Below are 21270 nucleotides of genomic sequence, written 5' to 3'. Positions count from 1 at the left end.
GCTCGAACTCACGGACCGCGAGATCGTGACCTGAGCCGAAGTCGGCCGCTTAACCGACTGAGCCACCCAGGCGCCCCTAATTGGCTCTTTAAAACTAAAATAATGACAATGTATTATGCAGTTTATAACATATAGAGAAATATAATGTATTCAAAAAAATAAGACAAAGGATGGAGGGAGACAATGGATATAAACTATTGTAAGGGTCTTGCATTATACAAAAATGGCGTAACATTATTAGAAGGTGTACTGTGATAAAGGTGAATTTTTACATGCTAGCATAACCATTAAATAAAACAAACTATATAACTAATAAACCACTGGTACAGATCAAATGGAATGGTATAAAACACGTGCTTAACCTAAAAGACAAATAAGAACAATAATTGGGATAAAAATACATAAAACAAATAGAAAAATAGCAAGATGGTAGACTTAAACTGGATGATATTGATAATTACATTAAATATAAATGATCCAGACAAGGGGTTGGCAAAGTATGACCCACCACCTGTTTTGTAAAGAAAGGTTTATTGGATCACGGCCACACTCATTCATTAATGTATTACCTGTGTCAGCTTTCACACTACAATAGGAGAAGTAAATAGCTGAGAAAGACTGCATGTCGTATAAAGCTGAAAATATTTATTATCTGGCCTTTTACAGAAAATTGGTCAACCACCATGCCCCCAATCTAGAAATTGCAATTAAAAAAGCAAAGATTGTTAGACACAATAAAAAAAATCAAAATCAACCACATGTGGTCTACAAGAAACATTTCTTCAAAGTTTTGTTTTCTATTTTGAGAGAGAGAGAGAGAGAGGGAGAGCACGTGCACACCAGTGGGGGAGGGGCAGAGAGAGAGAAGGAGAGAGAGAATCCCTCTACACTGATAGAGCCCAATACAGGGCTTGAACTCATGAACTGAGAGATCATGACCTGAGCCAAAGTTGAATGCTTAACCTACTGAGCCACTCAGGTGCCCCTACAAGAAACATTTTAAATTCAGAAACATCTACATGTGAAAAATGGATGGATGGAAAAAGATTTGCCATGCAAACACTACTTTGGGTGAAATCTGGGTGGCTATATTATTATCAGACAAATAGACTTTGGGTCATAGATTATTATCAGGGATAAAGAGGAACATTTGATAATAAAATGCTCAATATATCAAGAAGATATAATAATCTTAAATGTCTACACACCTAATAACAAAGTTGCAAAATAAATGACACAAAGTCTTACAAATTAATGTGAGAAATAAGCAAACTCACAGTTCTTTCAAGAGATTTCAACATGATTCTATAACTGCTTAAACAAGGGAGAAAATAAGTAAGAATATAGAAAACTTCAACAAAACTATTAACTGATTTAATCTAACTAACATTTATGGAATGCTAAACCCGATAACACCGGAATATATACTCTTCTCAAGTGCACACGGAACATTTACTATGATAGACCATATGCTGGGCCATAAAACAAATCTCAACAAAAGAATGAAAATCATACAAAGTATGTTCTCTCTCCATATGAGAATTAAACTAGAAATCAGTAACAAAAAAGATCTGGGGAATCCCCAAATATTTAGAAATTAAATAATATCTTCTAAGCATGAATCACAATGTAAATAAAAAATTTTAAACTGAGTGATAATGAATATACAATGTATCAAAATATATGGGATAAAGTTAAAGCAGTGCTTAGTGGTAAATTTATAGTGCAAAATGCTTATTTTAGAGCAGAAAAAAATTTTAAAACAATAATCTATCTTGAGAAGCTAAAAAATAACAAACACAAAGTGAATACCAAAAACAGGAAACAATAAAGACAACAGTGGGAATCCATGTAATGAAAAATGGAGAAATAATAGAAAAAATTATTTAAATCAACAGCTTGTTCTTTGAAAAGATCAATAAAATTAACAAACCCCTCATTAGCATGATCAAGAAAAAGAGACACTACAATAAAAAGCATACGATTAACTCAAGAGATAGAGAAAAAGCATTTGACAAAATTCCACATTTGTTCGTGATATAAATACTATTTATTATATCAGAAAGCATGAAATATTTTGTGGTAGATTTAAGAAAAAAAATAGGTGCAAGACCCGTACACTGAGAAATAAACACTGGTGAACAAAAATAAAGATTTAAATAAATATGCAGGTAAATCTTTCCATGTACTGGAAAATAATATCTTTAAGACGTCAATTCTCCCCCAATTGATCTACACATTCTATGTAATCTCTTTTTGTAGAAATTGACAAATTAATTCTAAAATGCATGCATAAATGTAAAGGACCTAGATAAGCAAAAATTATTTTGAGAAAGAACAACAAATTTGAGAACCTAATGCTCCTAATTTTCAAATTCTACTGGAAATTTCCATTAATTAATACAATGTAGTTTGTATTGTAATACAATACAAAAATACAATCTTTTAAGGATAGACACCCACAGGGATGCCTGGGTGGGTCAGTCAGTTAAGTGTCTGACTCTTGGTTTGGGCTCAGGTCATGATCCCAGAGTCGTGGGATCAAGCCCCGTGCTGAGCATGGAACCTGCTTGGGATTCTCTTTCTCCCTCTCTCTCTCTCTCTCTCTCTCTCTCTCTGCCCCTCCCCCACTCATGTGCTCTCGAAATAAATAAATAAGTAAGTAAGTAAGTAAGAAAAACCCATCTTGGTTTGTGTGCTATAAAAAATTTAAAAAGAAAGGATAGACAAAGACATATATATCAATGGGAGGGAACAGAAATAGCATACATTCATGTTCAATTGATCTTTAACAGAAGTGTCAAGGTAATTCAATAGGAGAAATAATGGTCTTTTCAACAAATGGCGCTATCTATAGTAACTGAATATCCATATGAAAAAAATTGAACACTTACTTTATATCTTATGTAAGAACTCAAAATGGGCCATATATCTAAACTCTTGAAGAGGCATTGAAGACAATATTTGCAACCTTGAGGGTGGCAAAATTTGTAAGGTAGGACACAAAAGCATAATCCATGAACAAATTAATAAATTAAATTTCATGAAAATTGAAATACCCATTAAACAGGAATAAATAAGCCACTGCCTAGGAAAAAGTAGTCTTAAAACATATAGTTGAACAAAGGCTTGTATGTAGAATATACAAAGGATCCTTATAATTTGATTAAAAGAAAAAAATGTAAAGTAGGCAAAATATTTGTTGAGACACTCCACAAAAAAGATATTTCCAAGGGTAAATTTTAAAAGGCCGCCAATATCAAGTATTGACAAGAATGTAGAGCAACCAGACTCTTCTATATCATTTGGGGGAATCTAAGTGATAATAACCACTTTGGAAAATAGTTTAGTAATTTCTTATAAAGTTAAACGTGTACTTATCATAGGAGCAGGCCATTTTACTCCTAGGTTTTTATCCAGAAGAAATGAAAATATATGTCTACACAATGTTTACCTATAACTGTTCAAAGAAGCTTTATTCATAAGAGTCAAAGACTGGAAATGACCCAATTATCCAATAAGTGAGTACATAAATTATGGTATGTCCCCACAAAGAAATGTTATTTAGCAAAAAAAAAAAAAAAAAAAAAAAAAAAAGAATAAACTTCAGATACACTCAACTTATTACTCAAAAATATAGATGAATCTCAAAAACATTATCGTGGGTGAAAAATACCAGACATGAGAGTATATAGACTTTATGATCCCATTCATGTGAAATTCCAGAATAAATAAAAATAAACTACACATTAACATATGTATATTAATAATTCATATGAATAATTCTATTATTACCTATATATTTATTTACATATCTATAATTTATATGTATACATTTACCAGTACCCTTCAAAATGTACACTTATAAAAAATAATAAATGCATTTTTAATAAATAAATAAAAGTATTTATAAATACTTCAATTACTTATATATTTATTTGCATATCTATAATTTACATGTATACATTTACCAGTACCCTTCAAAATGTACACTTATAAAAAATAATAAATGCATTTTATCATATATAAATGCCTCAATGAAACAGATTTTTAAAAATCAAATAGCCAAACCAGTGAAGAGCTATAAATTCCTAATTTTTTTGTTTAGCTCTTATGTGTGGTCTTATAAAACTTGAAACTTCCTTCATTTTAGCATGGAAGTGTTCTACTCAAGCAATATGTCTTTTCACAGCAGGATACTGTGCTGCTTTTCCTCAGCAATTTAAAAATTCTAGCAATATAGGCTACTTACCAATATAGTTCTTTGACATGGCAACTTCTCTGACTTCAATATGAACAGAGCCTCTTGGTATCTGCACTACCTCCATATAGCCTGGAACATAGAAGATAGGCAGTAATAAGCAGCACGTGCAGCCTTGGTCAGAAAATGAGTGTTTAGTAACCATTTAGTAATAAGTTTCCTTGTTCTTCAAATCTTTACTTGATTGACACTTTATAAAATTACATAATATGGGAAAATTCCCCTTTGGGTTCATGAACACATCTATTTTTCTTTTTATCTAAAATATCTCAAGATAATCTTTAAAGCCCCAAGATGTATCATATTGGCTCATGTTTTGTTTTGTTTTTTTTTTTTCCTCAACACATGGCCCTCCCATCAATGCTCTGTGGGAATTTCCATCTTAGGAAAACAAGGCTAAATGAAGTCAAGTAGAAAGGGAATAATATTTCCTTAAAATATCTTACATGAATCTATAATTGATACTTAAGAGACTGAAAGCAATTTGGGGGAAAAAACATTGTCTGCCTAAACAAAAAATTTAAAAAGAAGGCAGTGGGGAAGAATTCAAGTGTTTTGGCTATTCCCAGTACATCAGAGGTGTGAGGAAGAGTTCTCTCTACACACTCACCTCCTCTGGGCAACGAATCATTGAAGAACCCTTCAATGGCATCACATGTGCTTCCATCCCCTCCACAGACTCGACATCTATCTTCCCTAGCATCGGATCCCAAAATATTATCACAACCTACATGCTGAAAACAGAGAAGAATATTCAGTATGTCATAAAGAGGATTCCTTGGAACCATAACTAACCAAATAAATATAACTGATTTGTTTTTCCAGTAAAGGAAATCAAAACAGGAAATATTTTCCTCTTTCCACTTTTTCCTTCACCCTTGAGCAAGTTCTTAGCTAACATTTTGCAACATGTAAGTTTAAAGAAAAAAATTTTTTGATTCCCCAGGAATGTATGTCTATATTTCTAACCTAGATATCTTTTTCATTTATAGATAGCATGCTCCAAATCTTAAAATATTTTATAGTTTGTTGGCAATGGGCTCTTATTTATACCTTCGATTAAGAAATGCAAGAATTAAGAAAAATGGCATATTGTCCTACACAAGGTAATAACAGCAGGAGTCTTGACTGAGCTTTATGGTTTGACCTTTCTAAATCACTGGCTCTTTTGGATACCCAATTGTTAGTGTCAAGGATTAGTTGTGGAATTCAAACCTGGGTAAACCTTTAAAAATGAATACCTGTTTATACTTGCTAACTAAAATTGTCATAAAAAACAAGGAGATGTAAGCATGTGATTTTAGAAGCTGAAATTCTACCTTTTAGTTTTGCATTTAATCACAGAAATGTAGATTTTTATATATTTTTGGTACATATTTTGGTACTTGCATTTGTATATATGACCTATAGCCATTGATAACAGGCATGTGATCTCTGAATAAAACCTGTGCTTTTTGTCTTTGTTTTCTGAAAAAAAAATTAATACTGTCAGAAATCACACACACATACAGGATCATCAGATATATTTGGATGCAAGTAGCCAGGACAGAAACTTTTGTAAGAAATTGTGACACAAAGTAAAACAGATCATGTGTTTATCTCTTCTTTCTCAATTTCTAAGACTTAGAATTGTGCTTCTCTTTAAAATAAAATAAAGACAAACAAGAAAAAAAGTTACGAGGACAGTGGTATTTGCGACTTTTCTTATTATGATCAGATTTATACACAGGTCTAGGAAAATAGCATAGATTTGGTCCCATAAGTCTCAACTAGTCTGGATAATTCTCTCAAATAAATGCTTTAATAAGGTAAAGACTAACTCTATAATGAAAACCATTGTGTTTCAAAATGCTTCAAAAAGAGGCAAAGTAGGAGGAACACAGCTACTTCACACTTTGAGAAAAAAAATACGCTATGAAATGTATCAAACAATCTTCCAGTGAAAACATATGGTAGCCATATGAGTAAGAGCTGCATCCTTGTTCCCTCTCTTCCTATCATCTTTGCAGTCTGTTTGTAAACAGAGCAAAATAATAGAAACTAAAGTCCAAAATATATTCAGAACTTTAGCAATCACTATACATGTAACTAGAACATCAAAATAAATCACATTTACAGGATGTTTGAATACGAATAGGCTAGTCTACCTTTATATGTACTGTCAACCTAATTGGAATCTGATTTTCTCTAAAATATAGCTCTCTTTTATTAAAACTGAGCACAGTTTTAATTAAGAGCTAATATCTGAGAAAAGAAGACAAAAGTCTCAAAAGCCCCAACAAAAAGGAGTGAAATTCGTAATTGGAGCAACCTTGCATTCCCCATTGATACAGATATCCAGTGAGTCCGCATTGCACTGAGTCCCATCAATCACCGCAGGGGCACGTTCAGTGTAGAAGTTGTAACCTTCAGCCAGGCAGTTTAATGCGCAAGGTTTTACCCCACCTGGACAAATACAGCAGAAGAGAAATAAATGTGGAGTGGTTCTTGTAAGAAACCATGTTATATGGTGATCCCATATTAACCACAGTAAATTTACAATTTATACAGACATAATGCTGTCACTATATACCCAGATGTGTAGGTTTCTTTCCTTCTTTGCTAAAATTTCACACTTATTTTCATTGCTTGTGAAACTTGACAGAGGATCCATTGAGCAGTTTCAAAATTTAAAATGTTCACGTATTTCCAATATATATTTAACAATATATTTTAGGTCAAAAGGGATCACAGTAAAGGTACCTAAATGTTGAAAAAAATGGATGAAATGGAAGATTTTTTTAAAACTAAGAAAACGCGGGTGCCTGGGTGGCTCAGTTGGTTAAGCATCCAACTCTTGCTTTCGGCTCAGGTCATAATCTCAAATTTTGTGAGACTGAGTGCCACTTCAGTCTTTATGCTCACAGTGTGGAACCTGCTTTGGATTCTCTCTCTCCCTCTCTCTGCCTCTTCTCTGCTCACTCTCTCAAAATAAATAAATAAACATTAAAAGAAAAACTAAGAAAATAAAGTTTGAGGAGGCTTGACACAATAACTTCATGTAATAAATGGAAATTTCTACAACATATGTCCCTTGTTAACTGCAGCTGATACAAAACCCTGCTACTTGAAGCAGGGATATGGTACTTGTAAAACAAAAACAAAAATTAAAACAAAAACAAAAACAAAAACACCTCTGAATTTGTACCTGGTTTAAACATACCATATTCAACAAACATGGCTTTAGCATAGAGATAAATTTTTATGAGATAAGCAAATCAAAGGTAAAGTTAATTATAGCATTAGATTTGAGTAATTCTTATTACTAAATCAAAGATATTACATGGAGCATTAAACGTGAACAAATAAAACAATACCCAATTTAATTTTGTGAATAAATGCATATAATAATGTCATCATTTTCATTTTGTCACTGAAATTTGTATTTTTAAGGTTGATGTGAAAAATGGACATAAATAATAGTAATTTAAAAAATAAGCAGTGTAATATTATAATCCCATAGTATATTGGAAAAGTAGCAATATATATGAATTTATTTTATTCAAAACACTGCATGAGAAAGCTACATATAAATATGTATCTATTGATTGAAATTATGATTTAAAAGCACTTTTGTTGAACCTTCATTTAAAACACTTGGCTTCATTCTAATTATGCTGATAAGATTTCTCTTTGAAATAAAGAAGACTACTTCTAGCAAAGAAAATAAGGCAGAAAGAAAAAATGACATGCTTAGTCTTAGTGAAAGTAGAAACCAGGTTTTTGCAGGGTGAAAGTATGTGAAATAAAAGAGACAAGACAACTGAGTGGTAGAGACAATGGTAAATGAGAGAACATTTCATTAAAGGAGATCATTGTTAAAGTTGATTGTTGTATAATGCAAGAAGATGGCCCAATATTGTCAGAAGTTCTATTTTTTTCATGAGAATCTGAAAACCTAGATTTTTAAAATAAAAACTTTTCTTAGTAATTCATTCAAAGTTATCAAAAATACTGTGGAGGTTAAAACATGTATATAAGTAAAATCTGGTTCCTGAACTGCCAGTTGACAACCTCTGGCCTAACTCTATGTTTATTTCCATTTTTGATGTCTACAGGCTTTAGAACTTCTATATAATTGCAATGTTATTACTAGACTTAGGGTAATGATACCTTTGCTGTACTGAGCACAAAAATAACAAATAATAAATAAAATAATTTATTCCTGAGCTGATAATCAAGGTGTTTATTTTTGTAAGATTCTCATTAATAAAATTACTCTAAATTTTAATGAATTTTACTGCGATTTTTTTCATTACTACCCAGTATAGCTCTTTTCCCATTTTTTATTATAATGCTTTGGAATTTAAGGCAGCTTTTTGTGTATCTGTCTTGAAAAAGAGAACATGAGTTCTCTCAATTTTAATGTTATTTAATTATGTAAGTTAGTATTTGATATGTAGGACATATAAATGCCAAGGATGTATTCCTTAGACCATTACACTATGTGATGATGATAATAAGAATACATTTCTTCCTTTTTTATTATTGAAGATGTGTTTAGCTTCCTAAGCTACAGTGAGTTTTCAGAAGATGTACTGCATTTATTTCGAGAAGGGATTTAAGATGATTCTCCAAATGGAAGGTCACATCATTACCAGTTACCTTCAGTGAAAGTTTATTATGAATTTAGGGTTGATTTACTAAGCTTACATTATCTAGATGCTAATTATTAAATCTGTTAATTATTTCAGACACTTCTTTCCCTCCTACAGTAAGATGAAAGAATCCCAATTGTATATGCACCTAATAAAAGCAATTTGAATTACATGAAGAAAAACTTACAGAAAAACAAGCAAAGTCATATTTTTAACAGTTGGAGATTTTTAACACACTTCTCTCAGTAACTGAAAGAGGAAGTCAGAACAAATTTAAAAGATTTAAACAGCACTATCAACCAGCTTGATGTGATGGATATCTGTGGAACAGTGTATCCAACAATTGAAGAAAATAATCCTTTTCAAGTATAGATGAACATTACCAACATGAACAATAAGCTGTACTATAAAACAAATCTCAATTAATTTTAAATATTTAAATCATACAGAGTATTCTCTGATCATAGAATTATATTATAAATTAATAACCAAAAAAAAATCTAGAAAATATCAACTATTCGGAAATAAAAATAACATACTTCAAATAACTCATGGGTCAAACAAGAAATCACAATGTAAATAAGAAAAGATTCTGGACTAAAGGAAATTTTTTTAAAAATCAGGTTTTGCGGGGGGCAACTGGGTGGCTCAGTCGGTTAAGCATCGGACTCCAGCTCAGGTCATGATCTCACAGCTCATGAGTTCAAGCCCTGATGACAGCTCAGAGCCTGGAGCCTGTTTCAGATTCTGTGTCTCCCTTTCTCTCTGCCCCTCCCCCGCTCACGCTCTGTCTGTTTCTCTCTCTCTCTCAGAAATAAATAAACATTAAAAAAAATTCTTTTAAATCAGGTTTTGGGAATGCAGAAAAGCAAAATGAACCCAAAATTTAAAAATAATAAATATAAGAACAAAAATTAATAAAAAAAGTAATAAAGTACTAAAGCCAAAAGTTGATTCTTTGAAAAGATTAAAAAAATTGATAAACCTCAAGCAAGATTGAACAAGGAAAAGAGAGAAAACACATATTATCAATATCAGAAATGAAATAGCATTTATCACTACTGAGCCCACAGATATTAAGCAGGATAGTAAGAGAATGTTATGATCAGTTTTCTATCAAGAAATGGGATATGCAAGTAACAAATTCCTTTAAGACATAAGAATTTTTAAAAATCTAAATAGCCAGTTATCTACTAAAGGAGTTGAATTTGTAGTAAATTTTTTTTTCACAAAGAAAATACCAAGCCTGAGTGGTTTTACCAGTGAAATGTATTCTAAGGAAGAAATAATATCAATCCTACAAACTCTTTCAAAATAAATAGGGATTCTAGTTCTGGAAACCAGAGTAGCTCTAATACCCAAACCTGTCAAAGACATGATAAAAAAAAAATTTACAAATCAATATTCTTTATAAACATAGATGCAAGCATCCTTAATAAAATATCAGAAATTATATCTGATAACATATAAAAGATAATAAATCAATACCACATGGGGTTTATCCTGGGATAAAATGTTGGTTTGACATAAAATCTATCAAGCAATTCATATATTAACGGAATAAAGAAAAACACATATAATCATACATGCACCAGTTGTACTGAAGGGCCAATCCAGTGAATTAAGGCAAGAACATGAATTAAAAGGTATAAAGATTATTATAGACAGTCACTACTTCCAGATAACATGACTATTTATGAAGAAAATCCTAAACAATCTACAAGACAACTCTTAGAACTAAGAAGGGAATTTAGAAAGGTCACAGAATAAAAAGTTAATATATAAAAATCTATTTAATTTTATATACTAGAGAAAATAATTAAAAATGTTTTAAACTTTTATTTACAATAGGTTCAAAAACCATAACTTACTCAGGAATAGGTTTAACAAAAGAAGTGCAACACTTCTTAACTAACACTTAAAGCTATAAAACATAATGGAGAGAAATTAAAGAAAACATAAAAATAAATGGATATATATATATATATATATATACACACCATTTTGATAAATTCACTGTTGAAGTCAATACTCAATGCATCAAAATAATATTGTTAACTTATCAGTTCTCCCTCAACTGATCTATAGATTCAACATGATAGCAATCATAAGCCTAGCATGTTTTTCTATAAAAATGAATAATAATTCTAAAATTTATATAGAAATGCAAAGCATTCAGAATATCCAAAGAACTCTTGAAAAAAAGATCGAAGTTGGAGGAACTTACACTACCTGTGTCCAAGACTATGCAGTTATAATAATTAGGTCAGTGTGGTACTAGCATAGTATTGCTGCCATTTCATTTCTTTGTGCCTTGTGCACATTTCATTGTGCATTTCTATTGTTGACAAATAGATCAGAGAAACAAAATAGAGTCCATACTACAAATACACACCATACACCCAAATTATTTTTAGACTGTAGATCTAAATGTAAAGACCAAAACCATGTGGCTTTTAGAAGAAAACATAAGAAAATATCTTCCTGAGTTGAGAAAGGCAAAGATTTCTAAGATAGGACACTGAACACAATAACCATAAAAGGAAACAAAATTGAAAAATTAGCATTCATCAAAATTAAAATCTTATGCTTATCCAAAACACCATTAAAAAATAATAGGAGAGGGGCACCTGGATGGCTCAGTCGGTTAAGCAACTGATTTGGGCTCAGGTCATGATCTCACAGTTTGTGAGTTCAGGCCCCACATTGGGTTCTCTGTTGTCAGCACGGAACCCACTTCAGATCCTCTGTCCCCCTCTCTCTCTGCCACTCCCCTGTTAGCTCTCTCTCTTTCTCACCCTCTCTCTCAAAAAAAACATGAAAAAAAAGTAACAGGAAGGTCCAAAGATGGGAGAAAATACTTGTAAAATTCATCTGATAAATGACTACCACTCAAGAATAAAAAGATAAAAAAACAATTAAAAAACAAGCAAAGGATTTGAACAGACACTTTACAAAAGACTTATAAATGGTCAACAAGCACATAAAAATGTCCACAAAAAAATGTGTGTAACATAATAATTGGTCAGAAAGTGCAAATTAAAACTGCATAGAGACATTATTTTCTACCCGCCAGAAGATTGAAAATACCAAATGTTGGCAAGGATGTGGAACAAGCATACCTATTGGTGGGAGTGTAATATGGTACATTATTTTGGAAAAACATCTGGCAATTACTTTTAAAACTAAACTCACACCTACCCTACTGCCCAGCAATTCCACTCCTAAGTATTCACCCAAGAAAAATGAAAACATATGCTCACAAAAGACTTGTACACAAATGTTCACAGCAGCTTATTCAGAACAGCTGAAAACTAGAAACAACTCAGGTGGCCATCAATAGCAGAAAGGGAAAACAAACTGTTTATTACAATACAATGCTGCTCAGCAATAAAAAGGAATAAACTATTCATACATGCAATAACATGGATGGGTCTCAAAAACATTTGGCTTAAGGAAATCTTGCCCAAAAGAGTAAATATGACATGATTTCACGTATATGAAGTTCTGGAACTGACAAAACTAATCTATGGTAATAGATTCAGAAATGTCAGAACTGTGGTTTGCCTCTTGGAGGAAATAGGTAGAGGCAGCTATTGACTGGGAAGGACTATGAGGACTATGAGAATCTTGGGGTATGGGAATGTTCTATATGTCAATAGGGTTTTACAGGTGCATGCAATTGTCAAAACTCAGGGAGAGTACAGTTAAGATTTGTTCATTTAAGGGGTGCCTGGGTGACTCAGCCAGTTAAATATCTGACTTCAGCTCAGGTCATGATCTTGTAGTTCATGAGTTGGGGCCCTGTGTTGGGCTGTGTGCTGACAGCTCAGAGCCTGGAGCCTACCACGGATTCTGTGTCTCCCTCTTCTCTGCCCCTCCCTTGCTCACACTCTGTCTCACTCTCTCTACCTAAAAAATAAACGTAAAAAAAAAAAAAAAAAAGATTTGTGCATTTCATTGTACATAATCTTCTCTCTCTCAAAAAAAGTAAATATTGAACTGTGGTTAATGCTATACGTGTTGAAGTACTTAGAGGAAAGTATATTAATGACTACAACTTACTTTGAAATTCATCTAAAAAATAAAATAGATTAATGGATAGAGAGATGACTAGTCATGTAATAAAGGAAGTATATTAAAATGTGAATGGTAGAATCTTGGTGGTGGGTATAAAGATGTCACTGTAAAATTCTTCTAATACTGCTCCACTGGAAAATTTTCAAAGTAAGATGTTAGAATAAAAAACAAACATTGAAGTTTTTTAAAAGGGTATTCAATTCTTCCAAGAGAAAATTCTAACAAAATTTAATTTATATTTTGAGAGTACAAGAAAACTTCTTGTGTTTACTAAATAATTTGTGTTTGATACATGCCAAATTAAAGGGTAAAAATGTTTCCCAACACTAAAAAAAGAATAACAATAATCTAGGGGAAGATCCTTGGCCTTTGGCCAAGAAAGAATACAGATTTTCCTGGCCACTTTTGAGTTGGTTTATATTGTTATAATCTGTTTTTAGGGTGATAATTCTAAATATGCAATGATTATAAATGATTATAATGTAATGTCCATATATCCCAAGGAGGTCTCAAGAACTCAAAAACATTATTTGGATTTATATCCTTTCCAGGACTTGAATAGAATAGAATAGAATTAGGTTTCTAAAAACCCTGTTAAATAGAATTAGGTTTTAAAAAACGATTTCTGATCATTTTTACTAACATATAAACTTTATTACAGGAAACTTTATAGTACTGTAAGCATTTTCCTGCTTTGATTTGCAAACACTAATTTTTACTAGTATGTGTATGAATGTATGTGTGTGTTTGTATGTATTTATATATTCTTTCATATTTGCAAAGCTCTCAAGCATGATGAATGCTCTGCCAGATTATACATTACCTCCAGTATAGGGTTTCCAGTTATAATACTTTCCACGGAAAGGCATATTGTCAAAGTCTGCACACTGTTTCTCTCGAAAATCTCGGGCCCCCAAAGGACATGGCTAAAATAAAATAAAATCATAAATGGTATGATTGTTGAAAAATACTGAAACTAAGGGACAATGTCCCTACAATTAAAATTGCCTAACTCATCACATTAGTTCACTGCCTGATGCTATGGCTATAATTCTGGTATTTGCTTTACCGTTTTACAACCAATATTCAGACTGAAGATTCTGAATTGTAATCTTAGCCACAGAAGAAACAACTGAAGTAATTTAAACAAAATTAAGCATTAAGACAGTTTCCGTATAACTTTACACTCAGATACATGTCATAGTCTACTTTACAATCAATCCATCAGGTAGCTCCTTATAAACACACACAAAAACTATGTGAAGAAACTAAAACACAAAATCTCTTTTGGTAACATTATTTGAGGTCCATTTGCCACAGCTACTCCCAGCTCTTTATTTTAAGGAATCAAGAGGCAGGTTTGTAAGACAACATTCAGTACTATTAATTGTGGTTTGGATCCCCACTACTATAGCTGTTTACTGTCTAGCCTTGACAAAAACCATATTTTAAGATGTGGAATGAACTGGTCAAATGCTATGCCTCAAGTCTAAACACCTTCAAATTCAAGGAATTTGGACTTATTAAGATTTACATTTAATCTCTGAACATCACAGAAAGTAAAATACTAAATTGATTCAAAACATGTGCATATGTTGGGTAGGGAGAGAGAAGGATGTTGAGAGGGTGAAGAGAGGGTTATTTGTTTTTAAACATTTGGAATGCTTCTTCTACCTGAATTTTTTAAAAAGGAAAACCTTGCCAATGTAGTTAGGTCTAGATTCCAAATACCACAGGGCACCCTAAATTCAATCTCTAAATTCACAAAGAATTAAAAGTACAACATCTCACAGTATTTGAGCAATCTGACCTAACTTGACTTATCTTTTAGAGTTCTGCAGTTGTGGCACCTAAAAAACTGTTACTGCTTTTGAAATATGGAGAAAATAACCCCCTTACATATGGAAGAACAAAACAGGTCAGTAGATAAAATTCTTAATTGCGAATAAATGATGAGTAGATTAAACTCTCAGAGGTCATTCTGAGATTTTTACTACCCTCCCTTGGATCTCTACATTTATAAGGTTTTCTGAGGTCAGTATGTTGTAAATGGTCCCTTGAAGAATGTATGAAAATAATAGGCCAGGGGCGCCTGTATGGCTCAGTCAGTTAAGCATCCAACTCTTCATTTTGGCTCAAGTCATGATGACACGGTTCATGGGATCAAAGCCTGCGTCAGGCTCTCCACGAGCCTGCTTGAGATTCTCTCTCGCTGCCCCTCCCATGCTTGTGCTCTCTCCTCTCTCTCTCTCTCTCACTCAAAATAAATTTAAAAAAATAAACATTTAAAATAAATAAATAAAATATGACACTGCAATATCAAACCTAATGATTGTGCTTATCAATCACCCTTCTTATTTGCCTTTTAAAAAACGGCAAATAATTGTTTACCATAGGTTACCTAGTGCATCACTTCCAGGGTGTTTTGTTTCATGGTGTGCTTATGTTTGGGTCAAAGAAAATCCATTCTATCTACTTTCAGGGAATCTGACACAAGGACTAAAGTTGTCAGTGGCTTTGCCATGCAGCAAGACTGATTTTTAAGCAAACATCATTGATTTTTTTTATATATATAATACAAATACTTTGAACTCCAACTACAAGTTTTCATATAATACTTAAGTATTTGTAAAGCACCAACCACCTAAACATTCATTCAAGCATGGCTTTTAATCTAGTTGGAGAAACCAGATACAAATGCTACCCGGGCATCTGAGTGGCTTAGTTAGTTAAGCAACCAACTAGATTTTGGCTCAGGTTCTGATCTCACGGTTTGTGAGTTTGAGCCCCATGTTGGGCTCTATGCTGACAGCACAGAGTTTGCTTGGGATTCTCTCTCTCCCTCTCTCTCTGACCCTGCCTGCCTCCTTGCAGGCACTCTCTCCCTCTCTCTTAAAATAAATGAATAAGCTTAAAAAAAAATTCTACCAGATACATAGCACTGTCTCAGGCAGTGAATATACAACAGCATGGTACAGGTGACCTATAGGTGCTGTAATAAAAGTAAAAGATCCATGTGTCATGTGATTAATTAGGGAAATATTTGTGGAGGAGGAAAATCTCAAGTATATTATAATTATAAAAAAAGTATTAAAAATAATTACCCTTTGTTAAAAAAATGTTATGTACTTTATTTTTTATTATTTTAGAGAGAGTGCAAATGAGCGAGGGAGAAGGGCAGAGGGAGTGGCTCAGTGTGGAGCCTAATGCAGGGTTCAATCCCACGACCCTGGGATCATGACCTGAGCCAAAATCATGAGTTGGACACTCAGTCGACTGAGCCACTCAGATGCCCCAATAACTATCCTTCATAATATTATAAAGTATTATAGGAATTGAGCTGGCTGAGAGAGAAAAAATTTCTAGGCAGAGGGAACTATTAAGAATGAAACCAAGTAAAGACATGGGCACAGGAAGGCAAAGGTCATATGTTGGGAACAGTTGGAGAAAGGCTATCCTAGGTGAAAGGAACTTATGAAATCATAAGAGGAGACGACATTTCATAGAAAACCACATGAAAAAGTTCTGAATTAACAAACTAAGGCATCATGAGGGCCATTCACAGAAAAACAAACAGAAGAAAACCACCCCATTCTTGACTATGTTGTAAGGAATCTCCTAAATACAGGCAAAGTAAAAAGTCCAACAGAAGGGTTTAATAAAGCATTTGGATAATATTTCATAAACTTTCTAATTTACACTCTTTTCCTGTGATAACCACTCCTAGAGTCACGATAATAAAAATATTAACAATGACAACAGCTACTTAACATTTACTAAGCATTTAGCAGGTACCCATTCTGTGGCACACTATTCAGAGGTCTCTAGCTGTGTTACCTATTCAAACTATCTCAACACTCTTAGGTAGTTACAATTAATAATCCCTTTTACCCAGTACACTGGGTACACAAAGGCTGCTTAATAATAGTTTCAAGGTGTAAGGACACTCCCTCATCTAAGTGGGGGTTTCCTTGAACTCTAAATGCTATAGTAACAGCATAAGGTTATAGCTCTGTTAAGATGTACAAAAACGTAACAGGAGTAACCGTCATTTCAGCTAGCAAGTTTCTTTTCTTCTCCAAACTACTTTTTGCTCATTTATGAGAGAACTAAAAGCAAACTTTTGGAGTATGATCAACCTGGAGTGAATTCTAATTTGGTGTATTTAGCAATGTACCTGCAATGTACTTAATTTTGCAAGCCTCATCTATAAACTGGGGATAATACTAGTATTTACCTCCCAGGTGAGGATTCATACAAACTGTTTAGCTCTGTACCTGGCGTACAGATACTGTAGCACTGAATAACTATGAGCGGCTGTTCTGGTCTTGGCTCTGGGCGTTCTTAGATGCATTCCTCACCTTCTTCTACACTGTTCTGTATTTCAGGGGGACAAACTCTGAAAACTCCATTTCTCAGGCTTCTGTGTTCTGCTGATTTCCGACAATGGTTCAGACAATGGAAGGCACTACGGCAGAAGCCAGAATGTTTCTCTCTCTCTCCACCTCAGGCAGCATTGTAGGCAAAAGCAGAATCTTTTTGTGACTCCAACTTCAGGTAACAGCACCACACTTACCGCCCCCACCACCCGTACCCTCCAACCCCATCCAGTTTCTGTTCCACCTTCTAATGTATAATCCCAGCCTCTGGACTCTGATAAAACTACTTCCTTCCTTGGTCTCCCTGGGAGGATGGGTGGCATCTTCCTGTCTCTTCCATCAATTCTTTTCATTAAATTCCCTCTATTTAAATATTCAGAGTGGTTCTTATGTGGACCCTGAGAAACTTAACAGAAACCCATGGGGGAGGGGAAGAAAAAAAAAAAAAGAGGTTAGAGTGGGAGAGAGCCAAAGCATAAGAGACTGTTAAAAACTGAGAACAAACTGAGGGTTGATGGGGGGTGGGAGGGAGGGGAGGGTGGGTGATGGGTATTGAGGAGGGCACCTTTTGGGATGAGCACTGGGTGTTGTATGGAAACCAATTTGACAATAAATTTCATATATTAAAAAAAAATAAATAAAAAATAAATAAATTAAAAATAAATAAATAAATAAATAAATATTCAGAGTGGTTATATTATTATGGTTGGATCTTTATTGATAAAACAATAAAAAATAGCAACGATGATGATATTGACGAGGTATTTGGGAGACTGAACAGAGATGGTTTCTATGTATTATTTTTTGCAATTTGTTGGTTAAGTGCAGAGATTAGCCAACTTTTTTTTTGGTAAAGGGCCACATACTAAATATTTTAGACTCTTGAGTGTCATTCGGTCTCTGTTGCAGCTACTCAACTGTGCCATTATAGTGTCAAAGAAGCCATGGACAATATATAAACGAACAGTCAGGGCTGTGTTCCAATAAAATTTTATTTAGAAAAAGAGGGGACAGGCCAACTTTGGCCCAGAAGGTGTGATTTGTCAACCCCTTGATTTAGGTGTTAACATAATAGATACATACGTCCAGTATCACTTTGAAGAATAACTAAATTCAGTGATTATTTTTGAGTCAATACAGAATCATATACTTTTGAGAAATGTTAGAATATAAACTATGTTGCTTAACATGCTTAAATCTCCTCTACAATTATTCCCCAAAGTGGTCATACAATCTATATAAGCATCTAACAGAAAAATAAAAAACTTTTCAGGAGCTGCAGTTACTATCAGGTTCTTTCTTACTTTTAGCCCAAATCTGTCCTCCTATAACCTAGGGGTCTTGCTCCTTTCTTCTGGATCTGCAAGGAAAAATCTTACCCCTAACTGAAAGGAATCTAGACCTTGATGGCTTTCCTATGGGCACATCATAACCTTATTACTAGTCCTCTTAAAACCAGCCACCAAGAACTGGCCTTAAATGTCTTTCTTCTAAACAGCAAATACATTTATTTGCTTAATATGTGTCACACATGATGTAAGCTCTAGAGATAAAGCAATAGACAAAATAAATTAGGTCCCTGCTTTCATGGAGCTCACTCTAGTTGGAGGTGAGAAAGAAGAAAAATAAAGCAGCGTGAAGGGACTGATAGTGAGGTAGGAGGGAAGTTGTTTTAAAATAGTATTGTCGGAGAAATTCTCTCTTACAAGGTGGCCCTTGAGCAGAGAGTTAAAGGAAACTGAAGGAGTCACCTACATACACATGAGTGAAAATAAACAGTAAATGAAAAGACCCTAAAGCAAGACTGTACTAAGGATGTTCATAGAATAGCAGCGAGGACAGAAGGGCTTAAGGAAACTGTAGTAGACTTTATTCCATGCCTTTCTGCTTCTAGACTATATCAGCTAGTGTTCTGTTTTCCTGATTTCAATGCTTCCTTCAGTGAACGATCTGGATTTGTGTTGATTAGAAATTAGCTCAGTAGGAGTTGTATATTCTTGTTCCAAAGAATCAGAGTGATCAAGGAAAAGAATAATTTCCTAAGGAAAAATTACATACAGTAGATTCTTTTGGTTGTTTTTTTTTTTGAATAAAGTGTTTTTTTAATAAAGCCTTTGAGTAAAGCGTTTAAGAAGTAATGCTTTTTACATTACTTAAAGGTAATAAATGCTGACACCATGCAAAAACTCTAACAGAAAACAGTGGGCATAAGCAACCAATTTTTTATGTAAAGCCTGACAGGTTTTCAGCCTCCTGTTGCTAACACTAATCAGGCATCCTCTCCTTCTAAAAAGCAACCAGCAGGACCCCACATAAATCCAGAGGGCAAAGCTGCAGGTCTCAGCATTTTTGATCTTAGTATTTTCAAAGAAATAAAAAAAATTAATATTAGCATCTTTATCAGCACTTTTCTTTCTACAGAGATATGTAACGTTAGAATGTGTTAGCACGTTCTACAGACTATCTTATGCTTCCAATTATACTGATTGTTTAAAAGCATCTTTTTTTGACTAAACTTAATACTTTTTATTGGTACATAAATCTAAAAAAAAATAATTCACTGGGCCATAAAAGTTGCTATAGAAAGAAATCTCAGCTTCCTCTCACAAACTTCATAGTGGCAGTTCTATTACTAGGTTCTAATCCCAGTTTTGTCCCAAAGAATAGGGTGACCTTGGCAAGTCCCAGAAGCCCTTTGTGCCTTCTCTCTTTCATTTGCAAAATACACTCAAAATGCCATTTAACTTCAAGAGAAATACATCCCAAAATGTCTTGCAAATGAGAAAAATCTGCAAATACTGTGTTATATCTTATGGGTAATATAGTGTGATAAGAAAACCCAGCATGAAAATTCTTTCACCCTTTTCCCATTCTTTTCCCCTTCCTAAAGAAGTTAAGTAGGCTGGCAGGATACAAGGATTCTTACAGCCTCAGGTAAAATTGCAACGTGAGCAAAATTGGCATTTTATTCTTCTATTTCTTTTCTCTATTGCCCTTCTCACCTTCTGCTGCTTTTTCCTTTCTTGCTTCCACACTAAATGCACTTTGGCTTCTTCGCTATCACACCAGACCATACTTCAACACTCCCCAAGTTTAATTCTCTACTCCCTCTCCAGGATAGCAATACACTCTCATATATTCTATACCCTCAATACCAATATACTCTATACCAGTACTCTATTATTTACACCAATATACTCTTATATACTCTATATTAGTTACAGGAGACTACATGCAATTTAGATTCCAGCCCCTTGCTCTACTTAGCAAGTCGTGTATTTGACAATGGGACTGTGAAGAAAGAACACATTTCTATCTGTTCACCCAAACAGGCATCCCTTTCGAAAGCACACAGTGTCACATGGGCTAACAAAGTCCTTGCTTCTACACCCTCTCTTAAAGGTTGCAAACAAGATTCCTGATTTCCTGGTTATCAAGTACTGTATGATTAGCTCACTAAAGTTAAATGTAATGTCCAATGCACACAGTGAATCATCTCAACTAGTTCTGATTCAACCTTCTTATATTTTCTCCCACAAAGATTTCTGATTTTTTTGTAGTTTCACTGTGTATTTACTTTTAAGCAAAAAGAAACAAAAGCCCGATAAACCTATAATGTCCAGACAAACTAGAATCTAGCTGTCATATTTGATACCATAATCTTCTATACAAGTTTTCAAACTTAAAGCTTTTTCTGTATAGCCTGAATTTAATTAAAATGCTATTTGAACATAGCATAACCTTTTCCCTTAAGCCTATTAAAATGTTAGTGATGCAGAGAGCAAAGGCAAAAGAAATGCAGATAAAATTAAATTTCCTTAACTTGCAGCCCATTGACAAATACTTGAGACAGGCAGAGTCTGACATTTCTGCAGGAACTCCCAACCGTCTGAATGTTAATGCCTGGCTAGAG

General features: G+C 33.6%; 1 protein-coding gene across 4 annotated transcripts in view; it reads right to left on the bottom strand.

The window, feature by feature from the left end:
- ADAMTS6 (ADAM metallopeptidase with thrombospondin type 1 motif 6) overlaps nt 1-21270 on the bottom strand; it is a 297458-nt gene that overhangs the window by 62346 nt on the left and 213842 nt on the right. For all 4 annotated transcript variants that reach the window (XR_013556624.1, XR_013556625.1, XM_060635672.3 and 1 more), the window contains 4 exons: nt 13802-13904; nt 6573-6706; nt 4872-4995; nt 4253-4333 (listed from right to left, as the gene is read on the bottom strand). Coding sequence is in view for 2 of the 4 variants with exons in the window: in XM_060635672.3 (XP_060491655.1) it covers nt 4253-4333; nt 4872-4995; nt 6573-6706; nt 13802-13904 (442 nt within the window). In the remaining 2 variants the exon portion in view is untranslated. The remainder of the gene's footprint in view (nt 1-4252; nt 4334-4871; nt 4996-6572; nt 6707-13801; nt 13905-21270) is intronic.

This window comes from Panthera onca, chromosome A1, assembly GCF_046562875.1.
Source record: "Panthera onca isolate mPanOnc1 chromosome A1, mPanOnc1 haplotype 2, whole genome shotgun sequence".
Lineage (NCBI taxonomy): Eukaryota > Metazoa > Chordata > Mammalia > Carnivora > Felidae > Panthera > Panthera onca.
The sequence above is the reverse complement of the archived record's forward strand: the minus strand, read 5'-3'. Positions and strand labels throughout refer to the sequence as shown.